This window comes from Neopelma chrysocephalum, unplaced genomic scaffold (genome assembly GCF_003984885.1).
Source record: "Neopelma chrysocephalum unplaced genomic scaffold, ASM398488v2 Primary Assembly neopelma1_74, whole genome shotgun sequence".
NCBI classification, from domain to species: Eukaryota; Metazoa; Chordata; class Aves; order Passeriformes; family Pipridae; genus Neopelma; species Neopelma chrysocephalum.
Genome location: NW_020897735.1, coordinates 8,709,201 through 8,736,658, shown reverse-complemented (window position 1 = coordinate 8,736,658; position 27,458 = coordinate 8,709,201). Strand labels below are relative to the sequence as shown.

General features: G+C 55.7%; 1 protein-coding gene across 1 annotated transcript in view; it reads right to left on the bottom strand.

The window, feature by feature from the left end:
• Positions 1 to 11,585: 11,585 nt before the first annotated feature.
• The window catches only part of LOC113969548 (carboxyl-terminal PDZ ligand of neuronal nitric oxide synthase protein-like), a 28,167-nt gene continuing 12,294 nt past the window's right edge, over positions 11,586 to 27,458 (bottom strand). The window contains exons 3-11 of the mRNA XM_027687383.1: positions 18,231 to 18,323; positions 17,484 to 17,542; positions 15,969 to 16,077; positions 15,450 to 15,591; positions 14,919 to 15,079; positions 13,724 to 13,891; positions 12,832 to 13,009; positions 12,250 to 12,607; positions 11,586 to 12,146 (exon numbers count right to left, since the gene is read on the bottom strand). Coding sequence (XP_027543184.1) covers positions 11,672 to 12,146; positions 12,250 to 12,607; positions 12,832 to 13,009; positions 13,724 to 13,891; positions 14,919 to 15,079; positions 15,450 to 15,591; positions 15,969 to 16,077; positions 17,484 to 17,542; positions 18,231 to 18,323 — 1,743 coding nt within the window. The 3' untranslated portion in view covers positions 11,586 to 11,671. The remainder of the gene's footprint in view (positions 12,147 to 12,249; positions 12,608 to 12,831; positions 13,010 to 13,723; positions 13,892 to 14,918; positions 15,080 to 15,449; positions 15,592 to 15,968; positions 16,078 to 17,483; positions 17,543 to 18,230; positions 18,324 to 27,458) is intronic.

Here is a 27,458-nt window from a genome sequence, read left to right as displayed (position 1 = left end):
ATGTGATTTGAGGAAGCTAAGGTGGAGCTGAAGTAGATGGAGGTGGTTGGGAAATCCCAGTGTACATTGTATTTGCTCCTCTGAATCCAGAAAGGAGGTGGGCCTGGTGCTGCAGAGAACAGGGTGGTTCTGAGCTGGGGGAGGCAGCGTAGGCAGCGTGGGACAGGCAAGGATGGGGAGCTGCTTAACTGCAGTATTTACCTGTGCTTACCAAAAGCACATTATTTCTCTTTGTCAGGATCAGACACGACCACACTGAAGGGTCTTAATAACATAACCCTGTGCTTCTGTTCGTGGTTTTCTGAGAAACACCTGAGATCACGTTTGTCTGTTGCAGATACCTGAACAAAAGGATTCCAACCTGTGAGTTCCTGTGCTCTTGGCTGGGCTGGGTGAGTGCAGGTGGTGCAGGGGAGCGTTTGGTTCATGCTGTGCTCTGCAGCACAAAATGCCAAAACAGCTTCCGCAGTTTTGATGGGGTTTAAATTAATTTCTCCCTTCTCACCAGGGTAAATGAGGGCTGGGAAGAATGGCCGTGCCTGTTGCTTTGTTAAGCTCGGCTTTGGCTACAATTCTGGCACCGAGAAAGGAAATAAAATACAGGGAAGGGGAGCTCCATAAAAGAGCTCTGGGTCTGCTCCTAAGTTGATACGTTAAACGGTACAAACCCCTGACTCTGAGGCATTGCTCTAATATTTGTAAAATCAGCATGGCAGCTCTGTGAAGGGCTGTGAGTCACCCTGAGGGTGGTTCAGCTCTTTTTAAGCAGTAGCACAGCCTTCTGCTTCCACGCAAACAGGAGTGAGGATTTTAATGGAGCCAGAATTACCCCCTTGGTTAGAGCACCGTCTGACCTCTGCTTTGTTGTCGCTGCCTCCCTGGTGCTGCTGTGCCAAGAGGGAACCCGAGAGGGAACCTGACACATCTTTGCCCGGGAGAAAAGGGCTGGATGGATCCCCCCAGTGCAACCCTCTGCCCCCGCTGCCCCTCCTGTCCCAGCCGTGGCTCTCTCCGGGCTCTGTGTCCCGGCTCTGCCCGGCCGCTCCTGCGGGACGGGGGCTCAGGTGTGGCCCGACTTGGCTCTGGCTCTCAGGAAGGCGCTGACAGCGGGGCTGACCCGGGCCATGTGCACGCAGCGGGAGGCTCTGCCCGGCCCCAGGCGCGGCCCCAGGCGCTCGTGGCCAGCCCGAGCTCCAGGCTAAACAGAGGAAGGTGAGGGTCAGCCGCGGAGAGCTCTGCCCAAGGCTCAGGAAGCACATTTTGGCAGAGGAAAGAAATACAATACCGGCAGGGAGGGAAACTCGACTTCCATCCAACCCCCTCCAAGAAGCCTTTGGCTCCTTACAGCTGCTGGAGTCTTTACTACCAGTTGCAGGGCTCTTTATTTTTACAGGCTGTCATGTGTTTGTTTTCTGTCTCTTAACACCAGCGTGTTGCAGAGGGGACAGAGCGGGGCAGAGCAGGAGCAGGGGGACTGGAGGGTACAGCCCTGCCCGGGGGACAGGGAACCCGGCTTCCCTTTCCTGCCTGTCACTATCTCATTGTGTGGCCTTGGGGCATTGTCACTTCCCTCTCTGCCCTGGCTCCTCTGCCATGGGATGGTTCCACCCAACACAGATCTCTGCTTGTTTACTGTCTTTGTCCTTGAGAAGGGCCTTAGAGGAGTCTTGGGGGAAGCTCTGCCTGGCCCAGGGCAGGCACAGCCCCAAGGCCCAGCGCTGCTCTCCCTCCCCAGAGTGAGCAGCAGGAGCCACACACGGGGATGGGGTGTGGATGGGCAGAGAGGTGGCCATCACCTACCCTGGCCATCACCTACCCTGGCCACTCAGCCCAGCACATTTGAAGCACATTCCTCTGCAGATTCTGCCCAGCTTGCCCTTTGTGGGTGTGCTGGTGGGCAGCTCTCTGACTGGGGAGGCACCTGGAGACCTTGCTGAGGGATGGAAGATGAGAGGTGTCCCTCTGAGCAGTCTTGGAGGGATATTTCCCAATTCTGAACTCCTCAGGTCTCTCCTGCCTTTCAGAGATCATAAGGACACACCCTGCCTTCCCCTTTGAGCTGTTCTTTGCCTTGGTGGCCGGGAATGGTGCAGGGAGCCAGGGAGGTGGTTCCAGGAGCCAAAGCCCCCAGAACATGTGTAGCACCCAGTCCTTGCAAACCCTGCTCTGCTCTCCATCATCACTTGCTCAGAGCCTTTGTTTCTTCTAACCTGTTGTGGGAGGTTGTGTTCAGGCATGACATAATCTGAGTCTGGGACTCCCCTGGAAGAATCCTCTTGAGGATTTACTAGTCCAGCCGAAACCATGAATGTGCCGTGCTCTAAATGATCAGTAATTAATAAGAGGAGGTTTCTGCTCTCTTGTGTTCTTTGTTAGGAAACAAACAGAGTGATTCTGGCTGCATCAGTGGTGTTTTCCTTCAGGAAGGTCTGTCAGAGGCACACTAATGTGTTCATAGAGCCACTGTCCATCTCTGTTGCTGGTAGCAGATAATTTGATTAAAAATATGTCACTTCCTTGCTCCTTTCTCTGCGTGTTGCCTTTCTGTGTTTGTTTCAGCTTGAACAGCAACAAGGGCCTGCAGGACTTATTTGCTGTTTATTGACATTTTCCCTTTCTGATGTGCATCCTTACCTCACCCCACAGAATGCAGCTTATGTCAGCCACAGCAGGGTGGTTTGAGGAAAGGCAGCATTAGCTGGAAATGCCTCTTCCACTTTGTTCCCTCCCAAAACACCCACATTAATAATGTACTTAAAAATCCTGAATTTGAACATCTACTCCCCTTTTAGCTGTTATTGACCTGAAAATATGTATTGCTATCCATTCCCATCTGCATCCTACTTTTGAGAGGATGTCATTCCATGTCATCTGGAACAGGCCTGTAGTGCCTCATTCTCTGCTGTGGATGGATCTGCTCCATCCCGGTGTTCCTGCCAACCTGTTCCTGCCACCTCCTCTCCTGCTTTTCCCTGGGGTTTGCAGCTGGGGTCACACAGGTTGGTCTCTCACCTGCAGCTTTAGCACCCATGTTTCCAGGTGAAATCCTGCTTTAAATCAAGACTCTGGAGCTGTGGAGAGCCTTGATGACTCCAACCCCCCCCCCTTGGTGTTTGTTTTTGTTTTCATTGTAGGCCCACTGCCCCATGGATCTGGGAGGGGAGAAAGGCTGAGCCCCACCAGTGCTGCTGGAGCCCCATGTCCACCTGTCTCCAACATTTCCAGAGCACCAGCAGCTCCCAGGCCCTGGCACTGGGCCGAGCCCGTCGGCGGGATGTGGGTGGCTGGGCCCTGGTGGGCAGGCAAAGGACTGTCGGAACAAAACTGAATTGAAGTGATTCTTTTCCTCTCCCTTCGGCCTGCGAGGAAATCTTTTTCCATTTACTATAAAACATGGTCCTTAATAGTGCTGAAGTGTTCTACATATTTTAAATAAACATGAGTGGATTTGAGCCCAGGAGGACATGAAAGAATGCAGCATTTGCGGGGTACCGGCCCGGCACACATGTCAGCAATTTGGCTGCCTTGTGTACTTTGGCTTTTAAAAAAGCATTTAAAAGTAAACAAATGAAGGAAAATCTGGCAGCTGGATTTCAAAGTAAATTGCTTTCAGCTGATATACCCTGTTTCCAGCTTGCTTGGGTAGTATCAAGCCATACACATCCAGCAAGAAGCGCGAGCGGCCAAGGAGAAGAGCGGGGGCGGGAGGGAGAACAAAAGCAGGGAAGTTCTGTGGACTTAATTCTTCCATTTCCTTCCTTTGCACCAAACCCTCCCTGCCTGTCAGTGCCCTCACATCAGCCGGGCAGGTTCATGCTTCAGACAGCAAACTGTGCTCCATCTTCCCTCGGGCCCTGTTCTGCCTCTCTTCCATCAGGCCTGAAGCAGGGATGGAATGGGATGGGATGGAATGGGAGTAGCATCCATAGGAGGGCGTTTGTTGGCAGAGCTGAACCTTACTCTCAGCTGTGACCTGCAGCTGCTCCATCAAACCCTCATCCCAACCACTGCCCCGCTGAGCACGATGAGAGTGCCATCCCAAGCCCAGCCCAGCGGGATGAATCCATCCATGAGGGGTTTGGGAGGTGTGGGCTGGGATGCTGCTCCCCCAGGATTGCCAGCCCGGGGAGGACATCACCCCTGTGGTGGTGGAGGGAAGCAGGGCTGGGAGTGCCAGAGATAACAGAGTCATTAGAGGAGGGGGGCTGTGGGGAGGCCCCGCTCCTGCGGAAGGGCCCTGGTGTGTCCCCGAAGGAGGGGACCCAGCAAATGCTGACACATGATAGTGAGGGCCCAGGCTGGACAAAGGGGGAGGTTGCTGAGGTCATGCTGCGGCTCAGCTTTGGGCTCCTTCTGCTTTGACTCTCGTTTCCTCAAGTTTAGAAAACTTTCTGCGGGCTGGTTCGGTGGAAAGGGCAGAGGAAACTGGTGGGTCTGGAATCCTGGTGGGGCAGGGCTGGGACAGGGCTGCTCTGAGCCCTCCGTCAGCCCCACACACACGGCACTTGTGCCTGGGGCTGTGAGATGGGGTGAGGGCAGCAGCCACCGAGTGTCCCTGAGGAGCTCCAAGAGGTGACACAAGTCCTGCTGTGGCACAGGAGTGCAGGGGGAGCCCAATGGGCCTGAGCAGAGCACGGCAGCTCCTGGGGTGACCACGGTGTGAGCACGGTGGGTTGTGGCCCCACGGACAGTGTGTGTAGGTGGGACCTGCTGTGCTGCCTGCACGGGGAGCTGTGGTGCTTGTCCATTCCTTTGGGAACTGTGGCCATGCTGCAGGTGATGGCAGGCTCTCAGGGGATGCCAGGCTCTCAGGGGATGCCAAGCTTGCAGGTGATGCCATGCTGGCATCATGCTGCAGTCCCACCCTGGTGCTGCAGTGCCCCTGGAGGACCCAGGAGCCAGGAGAGAGGCAGCCAGCAGCAGAGGGGACAGTGTCCCTGCACATTGCTTGGCTCCTCGCTCCTGGCTGCCAGAGCTGCTCTGCTCCTGGCCATGTCAGGGCTGTGGGCACGGCTCCATGTGGTGCTCCGTGCAAGGCAGCAATTATTTTGTGTGCACCCCTCTAGTGTCTCTTCTCCTCCCTGTAACTCAGCACACAAGCTGCCTTTCCTGGCTTGTGACTAACCCCGGGCTCCTGGCAGTGCTGAGGTGCTGCCAGCTGGGAGCTGCGAGGCAGAACCTCTGGGTGAGCAGTGTGGGAGGCAGAAGGAGGCCGGGGCTCATCCAGTGTCCTCGGCATGTGCTGCTGCCATGGAAGCCAGCAGGGCTGGCTGTGCCTGTGCTCCAGCACGGCTCTGATCATCCCTTGGCACAGGAGGCCCCTGGCACCGCTGTCAGGGGCTGGCAGTGCCCACACGCACCTGCCCGCACCACCGAGCTCACCGGCCCTTCCTTGGCTCTCATTGACATGAGGGAAAGTCATTTTTTTGGTTCTCTCCTCTCTGCCACCCTCCCACCAGACTCGGGTGGGAAGGGGCTGCCCCTGCACCGGGGGCTCCAGGGAAGGGGCAACACAGGATTTGTTCCATGTGCAGGAGTGGCCATGGGTGTGAGGAGGGAACACTGGCACGTCCTGTGGCGGGATGGAAACGACCCCCACGAAACAATTGCTCTGGATGTCCCCGGGATGGATATGTAAATGTATATGGGCGTTGTCATGGCTACCACAGGAATCCCGGGGGAGGCAGAGCCCCTGGCCCAGCCCGGGTCAGGATTTGCATTCCCGGTGCAGCAGGACCTCACACATCCCAGGGTGCTGGCACGGGAGCAGCCCGTCTATACTGACCCCTGTGCCACTGTCACCTCCCCAGCGTGGGCAGGGGGACGGTGCCCCAGCACCACCCACCGCTCACCATCCTGCAGCAGCAGCCCGGGCACTGCAGCCCCTCACCAAGGTGGGTGCACCCCCATCCTGGTGACAGGGTGCCCAGGGGGAGAACACCCTCCTGGGAGGGCTGTCCCTCAGGTCCCATGGTCAGGCTTTGTGGTGCAGCAGCAGCAAGCTGGGTGCGACCAGGAGTTAGATGAGGATGAGGATGGGGATGCCCAATGTGCCCCTGACACACCTGCCCCAGGTGCACAAACCCCCAGGATGACCCAGCCCACCTCCCACCAGGCCAAGGAGAAGGAGGCCCTTCCCAGCAGCTCGTTTTTGGCTGATTCTATAAAGCTGTGAGGGAAAAGGGGCTTCCCTTGCCTGGAGCCTGTGGAGCCCCCCTGCCTGTGGTTCTGGTGAGTGCTGTGGGCGCAGGGTTGTGGTGGGGTGGGTTGTGCCTTGGTCAGGCTGTGTCACCCACCAGTGTGGCTGTCACGAGTCCTGGCAGGAGCCCTTGTCCCTTTGTGGGCATCACGGGTGCTGTTGGCACGTGCCTGTGCATGAGCTCTGTCCCTGGGATGTGCCAGGCAGCTGCAGCCAGAGGGAGGTTGGAACTTGCTGGTGCCCCAAGTGCTTGTAACCCTAAGTTCCTGTTTGCACATCTCCTCCCCTACAAGATGGGCAAAGAGGGTTTAAAGCTCTGTAGAAGAGACTGGTTGCTCCTGTAAACTGAAAAATGAAGGAAGGAGGAGATCCTGAGCCTGCTCCTGGTGTCACCTGCTGTGGGCAGTGTTGTCAGACCCAGCCCTTATGGACCCCCAACCCCCTGGGCACAGGGACCCCTGGTCCCACAGCCCCTCCCTGGCCATCCTTGGCTCTCTCTGCAGTCCCAGGGCTCGGCGTGCGCGGCCGGGCTCTGTCTGCTGTTTCCTTATAATTTAAAAGCCTTCCTCACATTAATCTTTTTATTTTTATTTTGACAAATGTATGTTTCCAGGAAGTCGCTGAGGTCAAAGCAGCATCTGTTGCTCGTTATTTTGGGGGATGCAGAGGGTCTTTGTGAGGGTTTCCAAAGCAACAAGGAATTAAGTGGTTTGTAAAGCAAAGAGCAGGAATGAGGAGTGGGCTGGGGCTTCCCGAAAGGCGGCTGAAGATGCTGATGAAAATCAGATCAGCTCAGCTCTATTTTCTTGGAAACTTGATCTATTTTTCTTGTATGACTGTCAGCCTGACTCCTGTATTCCAAGTGCTTGGCCACTGCCAGCTCCACGTTTCAGCACTGGGATTAGTGTGGCCCCGGTCAGACTCACTTTCCCCGGCTTGTGCCGTGCCGGCAGGGAGGACACGGGCTCTGTGGGATGGGAGTGGAGCTTTTGGGAGTGGCAGGGAAGGTCCCCTTGTCTGGGGACACAGGTCAGAGACCTCTGGGATGGGCACCAGACCCTGTCCCTCACCCCGGGGATGTCCCTCACTCCCCAAAGTCACACCATGAATGGCCCAGTGCACCCCACGGGGGGGGGGCCCGTGGCCAAAACTGCTTTTTCTTTCAAAACAAGCTGAGGAGAATCCAGTGCCAAGGCGAGGGCTGTGAGGAGCCCAGGAGATTTATCGCTGAGGAAATACTTTCTCCAGCGAGGGCCGACGGCCGCAGCAGGAACAATGGGAGATTCGCAACGTGAACAAAGCTGATTTCGTTCTTCTTTTTATCAATGCGTTTTCCTTGCGGATCCTCCCTTCCTGGAAGTGGGAGATGCAGCTTCCCCCGCGCGCCCGGCCGTGTAATCAGCAGGAATGGCCATATCCTGGCAGGGAAGCGAGCTGTGAAACGCTGTCGCCCGCGGTGATTTATGAGCCCGTGGCAGTGGCCAGCGGCGGGGCTGGCCCGGGGACAAGGTGCCAGGGCGCGTGCAATATCCACGTATTCTTTCTGCTCCTCGCCGGGTCCCCGGGGAGCCGCCGGAGGAAGTTAATGGATTAGACACACACGTTCCACTTGATTTTTATTTTTTATTGCCTGCGTCTCTCCAAATGCCTTTAGCAGATGCACGAGCACAATGGGGTCGGGCGATGAGCGTCCTGGCCGGGCGGGCAGCAGGGCAGCAGCCAGCCTGGAAAGGTCAATGTGGAGAGTGCTTGCGTGGGGACACGGGGACAGCCTGTCCTGGCGGGTACAGTCCTGCCCCACTGGGGCCGTGCTCAGCACTGGTTAAGGTGACTCCAGCTCCTCCACAGCTGGTGCTGACCGACAGCCTTGGGCCATCACAGGGTCATTGGCACTGTCAGAGGCAGAGCAGATCTCTCAGGTCTCTTGCCCTGCCTGGAGCCATAATGTCCTTCCTGGGGGGCTCACGCCCGTGGAAGTGGATGGTTCCACTCCCCAGCACACGCTCCTGCCACATTATGCAATCCTCACCCGATACTGGGAATATGAAATAATTATTCCAAGTGATCAGATTTTAATTATGCAACACAGAGGATGATTATTGTACGCCAAATTGGTGCCGAGTGCTTAGTTATGTATATGCCAAATTTAGTCTATACTATTATACCCAGTGGGTGGCCATAGACAATCAGGAAGTAATTAGTTTTGCTGGAGGTTGTTCGCCTGCCTGGTTCGCTGCGCTGTCTGGGGAGCGTCTTGCTGCGCTCCGTGAATACCGCGGGCTCCGAGTTCAATACCGTCTTTTTGTGACAAGCTAATAAGCTGTCTGCATGGCGGCCTGTAATTAGCGCTGTCGATATTCATTTGGAAACGGGGACCGCGCTGAGCGGCTCCGCTGACGGCGCTTCCCTTTGTGGAGGCTCCGGGCTGGTCCCTCCTCACCTCCGAGGAGCGGCGGCGGGAGCGGAGGGATGGGGATGTGGCGGGTGTTGGATGTGCTGGTGGGTGTGTGGGACACTCGGGTCCCCACTGAGGGAAGCACCAGCCATGGGGGTGCCGAGCCCCTGAGATCAAAACCTGCCCCACTCCCAGCCCTGTGTGATCCTGGCCCCGTCCTCCATGGAGGAGCTGCCACTGGCCCCAGGTGTGGGGTGTCCCCCGTGCCCTGTCCTGTGGCGCTGCGTGGGGAGATGGGAATGTGGAGGGGGCTTTGCCTGGGGTGACTGTCTCTTTCTGGAGTCGTGGGGCACCCAAGGAGCCCCAGAGATCACTGGGACGTGCTGTGTTGCTGCATGGTCTCACCTTTCCAGGCAGCCTCATCCTGGGGTCTCACATGCAGAATTCCTGAGGGGCCTGGGGCTACATGAGCTGGGAGATCACTGGGACATCACTCCCTGGGGTGCTGCTTGCAGCTGGTCAGTGTTGTGGGGGCACCAGGAACCGCCCCTTTCTGTGGGAATGGCCTGGATTGCCGGGCAGGAATTGTGTGAAGTATGGAGCAACTTTTACCTCTGTTACACAAAGGAAACTTTCCTCCTCTTTCTGTCGGAGATGCTCACTCCATTGAGATGATTGGCATACTGGAGAGCTGAGAAACTAAATTGTTTATACACTAATGAATAGAAGCTTGATTGCAAGATCCTGTTTGGAAAATTATAGTGCTGAATTGAAGCCGTACAATTACATCCAAAATGCTGCATATTCATTTCATCTGCTTTGCATAGAGATTAACAAGCGAGCCCTAAAGCAGACTCTGAAATTAAAGCTAACACCAGATTTAGTCACAGGTTACAAACTAAATGGCATTGTTTGATGGATATGAATCTTTACCACCTGCCTGCCTGATGATTGCTAGCAGCTTAGCAGACAGCAAAGGAAAAAGTTTCTTCCCATGAAGGAAGCATAATAAGGCTCTGGGCTGGAAGTGCCCCCTCCCCATGCAGGCAGCCCCCCTGGCAGATGTCTGTGGTAGGCCCAGGGAAAGGGCTCCCTGTTCCCCACTCTGTCCTGCTGGAGACTGTACCCACTCTGTGGGGGGGTGGAGAGTAGCCCTGGGACCCCAGAGGTCCTGGGTGCTGGGTCCCTCCAGTTGAGTCCCCCCTCCTGCACGGGGGGAGGATCTCACAGGGTCTGTCCTAGAGCCTCAGTGCTGAATCGCACATGGGTTCCCTTCCTCGCACTGCAGGGTGAGGGTGTTGAGGAGGGCAGGGGCTCTCTTGCCTGTCCTGGCTGCAGGTAGCCCCTGGGGTGTCCCAGAACCCTGGCATGCCACTGGTCCCATCCCATCCTGCATCAAGCTTTGCCACCTGCCTGCCATTTGCCTTCTCCCGTCTTGTACTCACATCCTGTGTGCTGGGGCCAGGATTTATTTCAGGAGCAGAAATGGGGCCTAGGAAGGGCATCCTGGTGGAAGCTGTGGCAGGCAGTGGTCGGTGCCATGCAGCCCGTGGGGGTGCTGCTGGGCCTGGGACAGCAGGGGTTCACTGGAGATGGGCCCATCCCTGACTATGGAATCCCTCTGCCCTGTGGCAGCATGTGTGGGGACACAGGACCTCCCACTGTCACCGGCCCTGCCAGGGGGAGCAGAGGGGGCTGCTGGGACCTGCACTGGGGCTGCAGGATGGGGAGGGTGTAGGGAGTGGGCTGGCAGCTCAGGGGCTCAGCCGTCATTCCCAGCAGGGATCTTCCCTCTTTGGGAATATCTGTACAGTCTGGAGTCTGACCCCACAGGCTCAGGACTCCCTCTGTGTGGGCCCCGTGGGGCAGAGACACAGCACTGGCTCTGCAAATCCGACACCTTTATTTTTTCCTTTAAAAGTCCGTTACGGAGCCGCAGTGAACGGACACGTCATCCTACGGACGGGCCGGGCTGTCGCTACCGCACTACGGGACAGCCCAGCCCAGCTTCACAGCCCCCAGCCCCGTCACCAGCCCCCTCCCAGCCCTGTCACTGCCATGGCACTCTGGGGTGCATGTCCTGTCACCCCCATCTCCCCGTGGGAGCAGCAGTGTCAGGGACAGGCAGCGTGGCTGCCCCGAGTCTCCATTTCTGCTCGACACTTCCCAACTCGACTCTCCAACACTTTCCCAACACCCTCTCACAACCACCCAAGGTGGATAAGCATCCCCTTGTTCCCTCCCCAAAACCTGCCCTTCACCCAACACTCTTCCTTATACCTTAACTCCTTCCAGGACAGTCACACTTCCCAGACCAAACCCAAACCACACTGTAACACCCTAAACCAGTGCAAGGAACAGCCTCCTGCCTGCAGCCACCAGCAAGAGCCCAAGACATGGGATGCACCCTTTCCCTTCCTTGAGGGTCACCCCCCACTGCCACAGGCTCCTAGGGCCAGCCCTGCACCCATCTGTGGCCTCAGGGGGGTGGTCCCAGCCTGTGTGGGCAGGGGGAGCTGGAGAGTGGGAAAAGGCACCTGTGGAGGGAGGCAGTGGTGGCTTCACCGTGGGGGGACTGCTGTCCCCAAAGCTGGGCTGGGCACAGCGTGGCACTGGTAGACACAGGCTGCTCTGGAGAGACCCAGCGTGGTGGCAGTGGGGTGGCAGCCTGGGACCCGCCTTGGGGAGCTGGGCAGGGCAGTGACACTGTGGCTGTGCCACGAGGCCTTGCTCAGGCTACCAAGGGCAGCAACCGGTGAAGGAGAACAGCCTCGCGTGCGGGTGTTCCCAGCCCTGCGCCGTGCCCTGCCCAGGGCTTCCACCCTTCAGTTCCCAGGGATTTTCTGCTGTGGAGCATCCCTGGCTGTGTGAGCAGGGACAGGACAGTGGATGGCAGTGTGAGCTGGTGCAGACCAAGGGCAGGGCTGGCCAGGTCCCATCCTGTGCGGTGGCCCCGTAGGTGGTGGGGGGAGCTGTTATGTGGGATGGGGACAGCAAGGGGACCCCCAACCCCAGCACAGAGTTGTGGATGGAGCTGCCGGGGCTGCTGCCACCAGCTGCCACCCACTGTAGTCCCACTAAGAGAGGACCCTGCTGGGCCCCACGGCAGTGTCCAGCTCATCTTCGGAGAAGCTGATGTGCAAGCAGGTGTCGTCCACAGGGGAGAAGGGCAGGGAGCTGTCCGTGGGGCTGCCCAGGGCTGCCAACTCCTTGGCCAGGGCCTCGCTGGCTGCTGGGTCACGGATGCTGGCCAAGGGGGACATTGGCCCGCTCTCTCCAGTCCTGTCCTTGCCCAGGCTGCGCTGGCACATCCCAGCAGGGCCGGGCTCCATGCTGGAGGCAGCGCTCCGTGCGGGAGTCCTTGCCTCAGAGTCCAAGAGGGTGAGGGAGCTGGCAGTGATGCTGGTGAGGCTGGAGATGCTGGCACTGGGCAGACTCAGGCTGGCAGCGCTCTCAGGCTTCACCTCCACCTCCAGGCTCGGGGAGGTCTTGCTTGACCTTTTGCGCAGGATGGGCGGTGGCGGGTTGAGCTTGGGAATGGGCGGCTGGTGCCTGGGAAGGCGAAGAGAGAGAGGAGGTGATGGGCAAGTACTTACCTGCACCACTCAGGGTGTCCCTGGGCCAGCTGGTGGGATGCAGAGGTGGCACATCCTACCTGTCCTCGTCCCCTCTGTCTGTGTCATCTGCCTTCTGCCGGCTGCTCCCGTTGAGCAGAGCAAAGTCACTGACCTCGGAGCCCTCCACGCGCCGGCTGAGCCCGTCCTGCCCCTCCAGCACCGCCAGGCACTCGTCCCCCTCCTTGCTGCTGTAGCGGTGGCTGCCCCTGTCCAGGCTGACGAGGTTGAGGTAGGAGTCCCTGGGGCCCAGGGTGGGCAGCGAGCCGGGGGCCACGGGGCTGCCCAGGATGCTGGCAGGGGTGGAGGTGGACGGCAGGTGGACGTCCAGGCTGTAGTGGTTCTTCAGGTTCAGGGAGAGGGATTGGGCCAGGGACAGGTTTTGCAAGGAGCGGTCAACTGTGAGAGATGGACAAAGGGACATGTGAAAACTGGGAACCTCCCCTAGACTGAGGGGTGCAGAAATGCCCCAAAGCCACCCAGAGCCTGCTGGGATGGTACTGGGAGCACCCCAACTGCTCCCTGTGACCACAAGGGGCGGGCAGATGGTCCAGAGGGATGGAGCTGGGGGCACCCCAGCACCCAAACAACCCTAGTGTGTGCGTGGGGGTCACTGTGCTCACCCGGCTGCCGGTGCTCGTCCCGCTGCTCCTCGCGGGCCTCCAGCACCGTGAGCTGCCGCACCAGCAGCGAGACGTGCTGCAGCAGGTCGCGGTTGGTCAGTAGGAGCTGCCGCACCCGGGCCTGCGCCTCGATCCGCGCCGCCGTCTCGGCCGCCAGTTGGTCCTTCAGCAGCTGCACCTGCGGGCCGGGCCGGGGCGATGCGGGGAGGGAAGGGATGATGCGGGCCGGGCCGGGCCGGGCGGAGCATCCCCGGGAGCATCCCCAGAGCATCCCCGGGAGCATCCCCGGAGCATCCCCGGAGCATCCCCAGAGCATCCCCGGAGCATCCCCGGGACCGGCGGAGCGGCGGCGCCACAGCGCCCCCTGCCGGCCCCGCCGCGGCACCCCGGTGACCCCCCCGAGCTGGTCCAGCGGCGGGAGGGGGATGCGGCGGCACCCCCGGGTGTGTGTGTGTGGGGTCTGTTGTCCCTCCGCTAACGAGAAACGAGCAGGGGAGGTGCCCAGCCGCGGGGCTCCCCGCTCTGATGCTGGTTTGGGGGTAGAGTCACTGAGGGGGGATGATTTCCATCCAGAAATGGGATGAAACAGGGTGAAATGGGAGCTGGGGGCTCTGCCGGACCCTGCCACGCTCCCGGAGCGGTGTGAGGTCGTGCGTGCAGCCAGCCCCGGGTGTGGGGGAGCTCAGCCATGCTGATGCCACAAGCAATGCTGCCAGTTGCACTGCAAGCGATGCTGCGAGGGGAGCTGCAAACCCTGCTGTGAGCTGTGCCACAAGGAATGCTGCCAGCAGTGCTGCCAGGGCCCCGGCCCCATTGTCAGCCCAGCCAGGCCAGGCTGGAGCAGGGAGAGGAGAAGGGCTGGTGCCACCTGAGGGGAGGGCAGGACGCGTACCTGGGCCACAGCCACCTGCGTCTGCTGCTGCTGCTGGAGGAGCTGCTGCTGGAGCAGCTGGAGGCAGTGCTGGGAGGCCAGTGGGGTGATGGAGGCCGAGGAGCAGGGGCTGCTCGGGCTGAGCAGCTGCTGGGAGCTGGCCAGGTGGAGGGAGCAGTTCTCGGCATCCTGGGCACAAAGAAATGGGCAGGTGAGCGGATCGACCAGCTCAGGCTGGGATTTGGATTGTGGTTCCCCACAGCTCTGACCCCAGTGCAGCAGAGGGGCCCCTGCACCCCTGGCACTCAGGGGGATGTTGAGGGGGCAGCCCTGGGCTCGGTGTCAGGCTCTGCATGTTGTGTGATCCCCAGGACAGTGTGTTTTGGAGCGGCTCCTGCTCCCAGAGAGCTGGCAGGGCTGCATTGGCTGTGTCTGGGGAGGGCAGGTCCCCCTGGGAGGAGACAGCAGGAAGTGACCCAAACACCCCACCACCTTTCCGTGATGTGGCTGCTCAGGCTGGGCGGTATCCCGGTGCCTGGAGCATTTGCCAGTGCCTGCAGCCCTTCCTGCCCCTGCCCTCCCCTGCCTGGGCAGCGCCAGAAGGAATGCACAGGAAATCCCGGCCTTTCCAGGCACGCAATGGAATCCCATGGAGTGCATGTCAGTGCAGCTGTTTTCAGCCAGGCCCTGCGAGCCATACGGTTGTGTGAGCTGAAGCGATGCCATTCAGGCCCTCGGGAAGTGCTCCCAGAGCTCTGTGGAGCAGCCACTCATTAAGGCAAAACCACTGCTCGTGCTGAACGTGCCCCGGGTACCTGTGCTGTCAGGGTTGGGCCCCCTTGGGATGTTGCTCCCTGGGCTTGGGTGGTGAGGGGAGCTGAGGATTGCTGCTGAGGGAGTTGGACAAGCAACTGCTGCAGAGCAGCTCTGGGGGCACAGAAATCCACCCTGGGCTGTGTCTGAAGCCTGCTCAGCCATGCGCCACGGCCCCACTCCTGCCTCTCGCCTCAAGCCCTGCCCCAGCACTGATACAGCCCTGCTGTGGGAAAACTGGGAGCTAAACAGCCTGTCCTGAGCAGGGAGCCAGAGGTGGGGTGTCTGCAATGGGGTCTCCATGAAAGTGCCTCCAAATGAAGCCATGATACAATGACCCTGAGCAGAGGGACCCCAGCAGCGGCAGAGCACATGGACCGTCCCCCAGCCCTCCCCCCATTACCTGGCCGTTCTTATCCTTTGAGGCTTGCCCAGGTTTCAGCATGCCAAGGTCCCCCCTGGCACCTGGCAGCTCTCTGGGTCCCCTCTCGGACATACAGATGCCCTCAGTGTCGATGCCAACCTCGTCCACATCCGTGATCTTGGAGCCCTTGATCTGGTGGACTTCAAACGAGACGGACACATGAACCCGAGCCCCCCTTCCCCGTGCAGGAGCGCAGGAAGAGCCGGGGCCCCGCGCAGGGCTGGGAGCTGGGGGAAGCTCAGGGACAACAGCCAGGATTGCTCCAAGTCTTGGCATGCGGTGAAGGGGCCGGAGGGAGGGAGCAGGGCAGCCGAGGGGCTGCAGACCCTGAGCTTGCTGGATGAGGGGGCTCCACCTCCCCAGTGCCCAGCAGGCAGACAGGGCAGATTCCCCATGCCCCCGAAGCACACGAGGGAGGTGCAACCTTGCAGTTGTCCACCCCAGAGCACCCCCACCCCCACTGCCGAGGGGTGGGGGGTCTGCCCGGGCCCCAGGGGAGCCATGAGTCACCTTCCAGCGGCTGCTCCTCGGCTGACTTGTCGCTGGCCCCGTCCGCCTGCCCGTCGGCGTTGTGCAGGGCGTGCTGCAGGCTCAGCTTGTGGCACACCTCGAAGGCCTGTCCCACCGTGCGCACCACGCGCATGGCCTGGCTCTGCGGAGCAACCCCGCGGGGCTCAGCCCAGGGTGGCTGCGCTGCCACCGCCACCGCCCCGCCACCCACGGGGCACTCGGGAACCTGCCCCACGCTGCTGGGCCTCCTCCTGTGCCGGGGGCTCCCAGTTCCCCCGCTCTGGATCTTGGTGTTCCTATCCCTGCGTGGACTGCGCCGCTGCCCGGGCTGGGCAGGAGGGGACAAGCACCAGGCATGTTGTTTTGGGGATGTCCAGCACCGGCGCTGCCTCAGTGTCTCCCCAGGGATCTGCACCCTCTAACCCAGCAGCTATTTAGGTTCCTGCACAGCAAGGAGTGAGGTCCCTCATAGACCTCTTTCCCAGGGATGGCCAGGGTGCAGCCCTGGGAGCATCCTACCTTCTTCTTGGATTTGAAGACGTTGCACCTGAAGGAGTTGTTGGCGCCGTCCCTTGCGATGTAGCTGAAAATTTTCAGGTCTTGCGAGTCATGAGAGACGTAGAAGATTCTAGGTGGGAGAGAGACAAAGGGAATTAAGCAGCCAGGGGATTTTCTGCCCTCCAGACCACCTCAGCTCCCGTGGGTCCCCAGGATGGGCAGGCTCACAGCCCCCAGGGTTGGAGGAACGAGGCGGTGCTGCTGCACAGCCCCTCCTGCAATTTTGAAGGATGGATTTAGAGAGTGTTTCAGGCTTGATGGAAAACCTTCTGGTTCCTGAGGCAAGAAAAAGCTTTTTAAAGATGCTGTGGGAAAGTGAAAAAATCTATAGTCTTGTAAAGCGTGGGGCTATTTTTAGCCCCAGCAATTAACCCCTGCCCAGGCTGCAGCGTGGCAGAACCGCCCGTATGGTGAGTGTCCTGCCCCTCGGGGCAGCCAGTCTGGGGACCTGACAGGTTGCCCCCTGGGCAGCAGGCAGGTGGCACAGCACAAAAGCCTCTCCCAGGGATGCTGAGTGCACTCGGAGGGTTTCTCTCTCTGATATTCAGGCTGACTCTCTTCCCTGAGCTGCAAAACCATATTTGAAGACTTTTTTATATGTTTGATTTAATTGGGTAAAAACGTGACAAGTGAGTTCAGCTCCGAACAGAGAAGAAACCAAAGGGATTCTTGAAAGGTTTTTTTTCTTCTCCTCTTTTCTGTCACTGGAATTTTTTGGGTGTTGAACTTGCAATTGGAGTAGTTGTTGAAGATCCTGTAATAATCTTTAAAGAAAGTCAGAGGTAAGAAGTGGGCATGGGTAATGCATCAGCACATCCTCTGCTCCTTATCTCCTTGCCAAGGGCTCTGACCCCTAAAACCAGTGTTGGGGATCCCAGTCCTGTGGGCTCTGTGCTCGTGATACAATTATTTATTGGCAGATCTAACAGCCTGGAGCACTCTGTGCTTTTAACTGTGTCCTCAGGCCACACACCATCACTGGGGTTGCCTTCACATCCCCGAAGGCTCCTGAGGCACCAGATGGGGCTTGTGGTCCCTGAAATTCCTCAAGATCCCACGGCAGGCGCTATGGAAAGTCAGTGCTCTCTTACCACGTCCATAAGGGTTAATTCCCTGCAAGCACTTACACCTGAGAGTAAGGCCTTTCTTCAGAAGCACACAGAGAACCATGCTCTGAAGGAAAATTATGGGAGGCCTGTCTTCAGAGGCAGAATCAGAGACTAATCTGGGTTGAGGCACCTCTGGGGGTCACCTGGGCGACCCTGTTCAAAGCAGAGCCAGCTTCAAAGCGAGCTCAGTCCATCTCGCTCTCAAAAATGTATGAAAAGGATTCCCCATCAGCAGTAACTCTGTACCCTCGTTAATTTTAGATGGTCCTTTGGAAAGCCGTGGTGGAGGTATCTCAGCAGGTGGGAGGATGGTACACATCACCCAGGGCTGACTGGGCCTCCCTGGTGTGAATCCCCTGCCACGTACCTGTACACGGGGTCGTGCATCACCACCATCTTACTCTCGTCCCAGGTCCACTCCTTTCTCTGTTAGAAGAGGGCAGAAAGAAAATTACAGTAAATCAGGTAAAGGTGGAACTCCACCATGCTGATGGTAGGAAACCTGGGGAACGGTGTGTTTGACCCCAGCCAAAATCCAAGCTATAGCGTGACTAGATGAGCAGTGGCTGTTTTAACAGTATCTTGGATGGAAATAGATTTTTTTGGATCATTTATCATATCTGATCACAGCCTTCAGGGCTGAAAATGGTCTCTAAGATTAATTTATAGCATCAAATATGCAGAAGAGTTCCATGTTTTGGGGAAGAAGGCCCTGAGCTGGGGCTTAGGAGATCTGGATCCAGCTGCTCGGTGGGAAGCTCAGCTGGGCAAAGAGCTGAGGGGTGCTCAGACCAGGCAGCATGGAAAAAGCTTACTGGTATTAGCAACAAAAAGAAACTGTATTTCTTTAGAGCTTGGCAATTTTTGATAGAAGAAAACCAATCCTCTTCCCATGGTGTAATTGTCACACTCTTTTTTTTTGAGCAAGGTTTTGTTATTAGTTGGATGGAAACTGTAGCGTTTTCTTGTGAAAATTCTGAGTGGTTTTTAAGAGAAGGCCAGTTTTGGTTAGAAGTGTGACTACCCTGAGCAGCAGTAACACCCAGACATGGTCATAGCCAACATCCCAGGTGCCCTGGCCCCAAGGGCCCTGGCTGGGCTGGAGAAGCCTCACCTTCTGCTTCTTGCGCAGGATCACCTTCACCCCGTCCACGGACACGATGATGCTCACCTTCTTTTTCTTAATGTTCTTGGCTTTGAATTCATACTGGTGAGAAGAAAAATCCAAGTTTAAAACAGTACTGGGGGGTACCTGGGACAGCGTGTGGTAGTCAGTGTCTTACGTGACAATGTCAGGGTTTAGTTTAATTTCAGCTGCTGAGGGAGGTGGGAATTTGTTTTATTCTACCAAGAAAAACCAGGTCAGGAAGGACATGCTGCTGTAGTTGGGATGTGGGGCAGATCCTGGCTTTGTCAGGAGCATCCCTTGGGAGAGGACTAGTAGAGTTCAGTCCTCTGGACTACATTTAATTTGGATCTGGGAAGAACTTTCCTGATGTGTTTTGGCCATGCCTGGTCCAGCAGGATTCTGCTCCTGAGGTCTGATGGGGAGGTGGCACTGGCAGCAAACACCAAGCAGTGATTTATGGCATCCCTTGTGTGTCAGTGCTGCGGTGCACAGGGAATATAAAATCTCTTAGGAGCTGCAGGGAGGGCCAGATGGGCGGCAGTAACGCAATTATAGCTCAGTCATTTGCATAATCACATTAACCTCTGTGGGATCAGGATCTCTGGAGAAAACCCCAGCTCCTCACCTGCAGGTGCCTGCAGCCTGAGCTCACCTCCATTTGTGTTAAAAATTAAACACTGGCTTTTAAATGTTGCTTTAACTGTCAGTCAGAAGCATGGCAGAGCCCTTCCACTCTGGGGACCGGTGTTTACAGCACTCATCCTTCCTGCCCCCATTTTAGGCACTATTTTCAGTTCCAAATACAGCTTTTTGATACCCCATATTTTTTGCATTCCCTATCTGAAATCCGCCGCTTTGTCACGTCACTTTGGAGAACCAAAGCAGCCCGTGTGATTTGTGGATGTGGAGCACAAGGTGATGCCAAGCAGCCAAGTGCAGTCTGAAGTCTACCTAGGCCATGTAATTAGACACCTAATTAGAACTCTGATCTCTTTATACAGGCAGTGGAGGTGCAGGGAGCACTTGAGGTGTTAACAGAGTCCAGGCACCTCTTTTGGGAGGCTGAAGTTGAAGGACTGTGTGTGGCTCTGTCACCCAAGCTCTGCAGGGAAGATGCAGATCTTCCCAGCTCCTCAGCACCCATTGTAAGCCTTACAGACAGAAAATTGGGTGGCTTTCATGTGTATCAGGCCTTTGATGCTGCTCATTGAATTGTTAGCACTCTTCAAGGTTTATGGTATCAGACAGACCCTGGATTAAACCACAGCCTTTTGATCTCCCCATGAATTATTACTTTCAGACAAGCTCTTTAAAAATCTATCTATAGCGCTATTGCGTGTGAACCTGGAACTAAATTTGCTATACACGTTTTTTATTTATGGGGAGGAGTGAGAGGAAGGGTGAGGTGGTGAGGGCATCCTGCAGACTGCCAGGGGGGCCCACAGGGATGTGCTGTGTGCGGGTCTGAGGCCAGGCAGATGGGCCCACCATGGCCAGCACCTGAGAGGGCTTCTCCCACCCTCCACCCAGGCAGCCCCTCGTGCCCAGTGCCCCCAGCCCAGCTGCTCCCCCTCCCCTGCACTCACCAAACTGTTTCTCCTTGCCTGCTTCCGTGAATGTCAATAAACCCGGGATAGACTGTTCTGCCCGCTAGAGAGCTGTTTATCTTTCTTTATACACAAATGGCTGGGAAAATACTAGCTGAGCTTTCCAAGAAAGAGCAATACAGTGTATTTTCCCATTGTAGCAACAGGGGTGCAATTACATTCAAACAAGGCTCTTTACTCAAAGGCTTTAAGCAAAGTCCAAGCCTGGATTTTGCAGAGATGCTTTTTCTTTCTCTCTCGGACAGAAAGGAACAATTGGGAGCAGCGGCAGCGCATCTGCGGGTGCTGCCAGGAGGGATGGCAAGGCTCTAATCCCAGGGAACTCCAGCCAGCTCCCACACAGCACCTCCCCAGCCTGGCTTCGGGACAGGTACAGGGTTCAGCTCCAGGCAGAGCTGCACAGCACTGTGAGCTGGATGTGGCCCTTTGCCACAGCATCCTCAGTGAGGAAGGAGTTTGTTGGTTCTTCTCACTCCACGCAGCTCGTGGCCACTGCTGCATCCTCCTGGGAGCACCTGGTCAGGGCACAGGAGGGCTGGGGGCCCAGCTGTGGTCGGAATTAGCTCGGCCCCAAAACAGTTAAAACTCAATGGGCCCCAAAATCCTTTCTGAAGGGTGAAACCCCTGAGGCAGCAGGAGCTGTAGGATGTCCTAGCACAGGCAGCAGGAACACCAGCTGGGTGAGAGCACCGTGCTCCAGGAGCAGGGATGGGCAGAGCCCCACGTGAGCTCGGGTTGGACTCTCTCCCCACCTCTCCACAGAAGAGGCAGGTGGGATGCAGCGTCACTTATTTAATTGCTTCCTATCAAGCAGGAATCAGTATTTTAATGAACCGTGATTTATGTAAGGACAAAAAAGCCCATGGAAAAACGCACCCAAAGGCTGCAGACTTTCTCCTATAAAATGGTCATGCACAAACCAACCTCCATCCCGGCATGAGGCTCCTGGCACTGTCATCAAAGTGAAGTCTAGCCACTGATTTTTTTCTTACTATTGAATTGACGTGATTTTTTTCCCCCGGATTTGTCAAGGTTACCGACAATCCAAACCCACACAGCAGCATTTATCTCTGCTGCCTTCCACAATTCAATCGTTATTCCCCTGCTGCTTGTGGTGTCCTATGGGGGAGAGCTTTGTGGATGCTAAAGGATCTGCAGTTGCCCTTGCAGGCAGCAATTCAGCAGCCTGGCAGCTTTCTTAACTAGGGAGGCAAGATGGGAGACTTTATTAAAAAAAATGCAGGTCAAAAAAGGGCAATTAATCTCATTTATTTTAGCAGCGTCATTAATTCTATATCTTCTATGTCTGACCTGGAATACTTTCCATTTCTGCTTTTAAATCCCCATGTTCAAGTCCTTGCCTTTCATACGGTCCCAGACACTGTTGGCATGTAATATTAACTTACCCACGAGCTAAAGACTGTATGACTAGAAATGTTAATGGCGCCGTGTGATGCATATTTCATTGGATAATTCCACCCAAGCAGATATAAATTACACATGCAGTTACCAGCTTCCATCTGCTGATGAAAGTTGGGCTAATGCACATTGGAAATCATGTGCAGTTTCCAGCACTAGGAACAACCTGCATGAATACAGTTATTCAAGGAAGCAATTCTTAATGTGATTAATTACCGAAGGTATCAGGGCCTTCATTATGCAAATGAAAACTGTCATAAAATAGAGAGTTTGCAGGTCTTGGAGGCAGACTCTGCTTCCAAAAAATGCATCTTCCTCATTAACAAGGAGCAGCAGGGCCAGAACATGCTCCTGGCCATGGTTCAAATGGTGTTTTAACTTGTATTAAGGGAAATCAAGGCAGAGGCTCTCCAGGTTTTTAAACAGAAGTGTGTCAATGCTCCAAATCACAGCTGGGTACTGTGACTTATTTGCATGCCCAAAGGAAGATGCCACAGGCTTGGAAATGGACGACTTCTTCCTGCAGCCGTAAATTCTGCAGCCAACCCTCAGCCTGCTGCCCTGCCCTCGGCCTCCCCTCGCCCCGGCCCGGCCTGGCAGGGTGCAGGATCTATGTGTCCATAAACAACCCCTCAACAATAACCAGTCCCAGCCCCTTCCCAAGCCCAGCCTGCCAGAGGGACACAGGGAGCATGGCAATGAGGAGGTGGGAATGAGCTTGGCTCTGCCCCCCGACAGCATCCCCCTGGCAGGACCCCCATCCCTGCTCCCAGCCTGGCATCCTTCCCTCCACTGTGGTGTGCGACCTCCGGGACTATGCCAGGGCCACCTTAGGAATTAAAACCATGATGAATCCAAGTATTTCAAGCTCAGGAATGTGATTAATTTCGAAGTGACTGACACTGTGAGGACAGGGAGGACAGGGCATGAGCTCGGCTGCTGTTTGAACGGCGGGTGCTGGGAGTGCTGCCCTTGGAGCCGATGCTACAGAAAACCCCAGAGTTCTTCTCCCAGCCAGCGCAGCTTAGCCGAGCTCTGCGTGTCGCCTCAGAGCTGACAAGGAGCAGTGTCAGTTCCCACACCATTTGGACAGCAGGCTGTGGTCCAGCCTCTGATCCCCCCTTCAGCATCACATCCCACCTTCCTGTGACAGCCGCTGCCGTCACCGGTCAGCGCTGGCCTCCCCGCGGCTCCGTCTGGACACCGCTGGGTTATGGCCCTTCCTTTGTCCCTCTGGGGAAGGATGTGCCTGTCTGAATCCTCTGAACTCCCCGTGCCCGTCGGAGCACACGCTCCTGGGGCCGTGGCCGCTGTGACTGTGGCCAGGCATAGTCTGGGGCTGTGCTGCAGTAACTGGGCAACACGGACACAAAAGCGACGCAGGAAGCGCTACAGACCAGGAGAGCACCTCCTGCCCAGTGGAAAAATGAGAATTTATGATCCTTGGAAACATAAAACTGTTCAGTGGAAAGCAGAAACCGAAGGGGGAGTACAATAGGCAAGAAGAATGCTGGCAACATACCCAAAGTCTCTTTTTCTCATTTAAATTAGCTCCTTCCACCATCCAGCAAACCCTCTGTAGATGCCGAGTACTGCTGCCCACGCAGCGAGCTGAGGAGCTATCACAGCCCTCCTGGGTTTCTGGGAGTCCCTGGAAGGGCAGCAAGGAAATGTGACCCCAGCCCATCACAGAGGATCCCTGGGTGGCCAGTGGTGCTGGCTGACCTCGGGCAGGGGCTGTGAGGATGCTGCCCTGGCTGGTCAGGTAAGGAGAAGGAGGGGAAAGAGCTCTTTTTTATCCAGGTCTCCTTTGCCATCTGAGGAATCCTGCTTCACAGCATTCAGATGGACATGTTAATACAGGCCTTCCTCTTCATCTCCTTTCTCCTCATCTTCAATAGATCTTACCCTTGGGAGGTCTCAGACTGCCTTTAAGGCCTCATAGAGCCTTTAAGGATAACTTGATTTTTCCACCTAAAGTGAGATGGCAAAGGACATGGCTGGAGTTCAGATATTCCTCTGAGCCAGTCCAAAGGATGTGGAGCAGACAGTGATCAGAGTTACACTCATGGGGGTGAGCAGGGTTCCTGCAGGTGATGGGAGCTGGTGGGGAGACCAGGGCTAGCAGAAGCTCTGTAATTAGTCTTTTCCACCTCTGAAAACCCGCAGACTGTTCTAGAACAAAGCTACTTGTCTGCTTTAAAAAAGGGTGGGATAAAAGCAGCCTTTTCATTGCCTCCTCCCTATTAAAGAGATAGTGCAATGCTGCTGAGCTCCATCCTGAGAGGCACAAGCAGCCTCACAGCCCAGCACAAGGTGACATCATCTGGCCTTTGGTGCCTCTCTGACAAAAGCACCATTGTGTGACTGTCACTTCCAGGAGCTCCCTGCTGTCCCCAGGTTTAATAGGGAGCTTTCCCACACATGGCCCTTCAGTCCTTGTCTGGCCAGGGCAGGCCAACCCCAGCTCATAGGGAAGCTTATTTTCTTCTCTACCTCTATTCACTTTGCAGGAGAAAACAAATTACCTTTTCCCTCTGCAGTGCCTTGGATGATTAATTAGCTTCAGTAATGAAGTAGTGTCTTGGGACCCCACCCCAACGGAGTCCATGTACCAGGCAGAGTGCACATGAGCATGAAAATGGTCCCTACCTGGAAGAGCTGCTAGGTTATTGCAGATAAAAAGTGCTAATTTCATTAGAAGCAGGTCAGATTTACCTGAAATAACCCTGAGAAGTGAAACTGCAGTTATACACTGCAATACCTTCAAGTAATTCTCTATTTCCCTATAAACATTGGTGTCATGAGGCCCTGAAGAGAAAGTCCTGGTTTAGTACATGTTTCATATCCTAGTTGTCCTCCAGACTGATATGTAGGACAAGAAGCAAGGTAGGAGACTGGATTGCTTTAAACCTTGTTCATCAATGTTCAAACAACAGAGCTCTAAAGAGCAGGAGCCAGGACTCTGCAGCAAGCTCAGAGCTTCATGGAAAAGCCCCAGACCCCCTGTATGGCTGTGGGAAGGTACTGGAGCATTTTGTGTGTCTGTTCCTCACTCACAAAGCAAGAATGTTCATTTTCTACTTCATTCATTCAGTTGTTCTGGTTACAGCCACTCTCTGCCAAGTGACAGCTACTCAGCACCTCGCTGGCAGGGCCAGGCCAGGCCACCAGATACTGCTCCTACAAAGACACGAGCAGGAGGCAACTGAGGATTTCTGCTGCTTGCTCCAAAATCCCTGTTGTATATTGGAGCCCTACTCACCCCTCCCCATGAGCCTGACAGGCCACAGCAGGGGAGATGCTCCTGGATCACTTCAGGTATTTTGGCTAAGCTGTTCTCAGAGGAAAAAGAGGAGCTGGTGCTCTCAGAGAAGCAGGAGGGAGAGATGGAACAGGGGTGATTAACAGGGCTGCTTGGAGAGAGAATGAAAACTGAAAGCAAATTTTGTTCTTCTGTGGCTCTTCACAGGTGTGTTTGTGATGGTGTTCTTTGAGGAAGCAGAGCACTGTTCAGCCCACGAGCAGTCCATGGCCACGGGAGACAGGCAGGACCCACCACGGTGAGGCTGCGGGGGCTGCAGTGTGTGGGGTGGGGGCTTAATGAGGGTCCTGGCAGGGGCTCACACTGGCACGGCACAGAGACAGGGAGAAACCCTAATCCCACGGCCATGCTGAGGCTCTGACAAAGGCAGGTGCCAGGGTTTCTGGCCTCTAAATAATGCAACACACTGTGTTTATGTAAGGATGCTATTTTAGTGCAGGTAGCCCAAGAGAAGGAGGATGGCACAGTGGAGGTGGCAGAGGCGGGCTGGGAGCCACCTGAGTGCAGGGATGGAGAGGGAATGTCGGTGCTCCCGAGGCCCAGAGCAGGTGAGGTAAACATGGAGAAGGCTGAGGAGAGAAGGTCCCACATGTTCAACTCAATAACTAAGTCAACCCAGCCCCTGCTCCCAGGAGGGCCAGGTGTGACCTACAGTGGTTCCCCACTCCCAGCACCTGGTGCTGCTCTGCAGCCTCCTCCTTTAAAGCCTCCATGACCTTGGGATGTGGAGGAGATGATGCTGAGTATGTTCTCCCAGCTGGATACTTATGCAAAGGAGAAGGAGGAATCCAGCTTGCTGCTGAGAATCTGGAGAAGCTACATCTGCATGACTAACACCTGCTCTGGGTAAGTGCTGCAGGGAGGGAACATCTCCTGGCTTCCACACTTGCTATCACACCCCATCTGCATCTCGGGTGCTGTCCACCAGCTCTGTGTTTCTCCTAGCCACCTACTGGGGAAATTAGCATTTTCTTTGCATATCCACAGCAGAGTCAGGAAGCTGGACTTGGCACCTTTATCTTTGAGCAAGCAAAATCCAAGCTATAATGAAGACTTGATCTCCATTTGCATTCAGAACCAGTACTTGATTACAAACTAGACCAGAATGAAAATGGGGGATGCTGAGCTCTGTGCAGGCCAGGCTCCATGAGTCCTTTGCTAGGTGCAATCAGGCTTTGTTCTCCTACATGGCAAAGAGTTCTTTGTTAGCTCAAGCCCTGGGTGCAGCTGAACCTTTCCACTCCTCAATGCCAGCAACTTCCATGAACAGCCTTGCTATGTGCTGGTCTGAGACAATCAGGGACCAAAATAATCTGCTTTATTCCCAGGCAAGGAGACCTTTCCTGTGTAGCTGTTAATACTATCGATCTCCAACAGTTCCCACTTGAGAAAACATTTCTTACAGAAAGCCCAGTGACTTACAGTCGACCTCCAAGCACTGCACTGAAAGCATGTGTTTGCATCTGAGAGCAGCAACAGCACAGCAATTCCAGCCAGGAACAGGCCACTGAGCTCGGAGGGGGTCGGTCCCTGTAAGGCCACAGGGACTGTGTGGGGAAGGTCTGTTAGTGAAGACTTGGCAAGCGGTGCTTTAAGATCCTGCCTCCTTAGGAAAATCAGCAGAGTCAGGTCCAGGGCTCAGATGCAACTATTAAGAGGGATTTTCTAAAGCAGACAATTCTTAATTCCCATTGACTTCAGAAAGAGTCTTGGTTGTTCTGAACAACACACGGGGCACAAATGGCTTTTGGAATCTGCCCAAGAGCTCTTGTATCATGTGCATTTCTGGAATACAGCAAAGTGAAGACAAAAACAGAAGGGAGCTCGCCCCTCTCTTGCCAGGCTGCCCCTGGCAGTCCCAGCTGGCACTACCCAGGTGTGCAGCCCTGAGCAGACTCAGGCACTGCACGGCTGACATGCTGCTTCTCACCAGTTGGGCCTTGGTTAGAGATTTTTGAGTGCCAATAAAACTGCAAGTGCTAAAGGAAGGTCTCTGGGTTCTCCTCAAATTGTCCATGAAGCCCTGCTCAAACTTGGAAACGAGACTGCTACTGTAAGAGAAAGGAAATTCAATGCTAATTGTGTCATTTCCAAAACTCCAGAATATTAAGCAGTTCAAGGACACCATTAGCCTCAGGGGAACTACTGAGATTACTGAATCGTGATGAGAGGAGAGCCTGGGTTTAGATACTGGAAATTATGGAAAAAGAGGGTTTTACAGTATCAGTACTTGTTGTCATAGAGGTCTTGTCATCAAAACTGTACCAGAGCATCACAGCCAGGGGCACAGGCAGAGGCAAGCAGATGGGGCCAGTACCTGGGTGTGCAAATACTTCACAGACAGGTAAAGAAAGACGAAGAACTCATTACAGACAGCTAGAAAAGCAGGTACACAGAGTGGGAGCCCACCCGAATGCACCTTTTCTCACAGCAAATACAGCTATGAAATGCTGATGTCCTCCTGCTTGGCAGTGACCACCCTCGGGGCAGATGCTTGTTCCACTTTCCTGAGCCCTGCCCTGTCCCCAGTGCCATTCCCAGTGTCCATGGGCTAGCAGTGGTGTTGGCAGCAAGGTGTGAAGCTGTGGACATCAAAGCACCTGCACTGCTCACCTACAGGTCAGTGATTAACCCCAGAGAGTGTTCCCTGCCCCAGCTCTCAGCTGCTCCTGCCACCAGCTTGGGTGCAAGGAAGCGAGACAAGGAGGAGACCAGCACTGCCCTGGGGGGGCAGCAATATGGAAATAGGAAAGTGTGCCTGGGATGGAAGTTGATGCCCTGCAAATCATTAGCAGCAGGAGCACAGGCTGCAGCAGGACTGAACTGGTCCATGATGGTTTGGGATCACTGAACCTTAGTGCT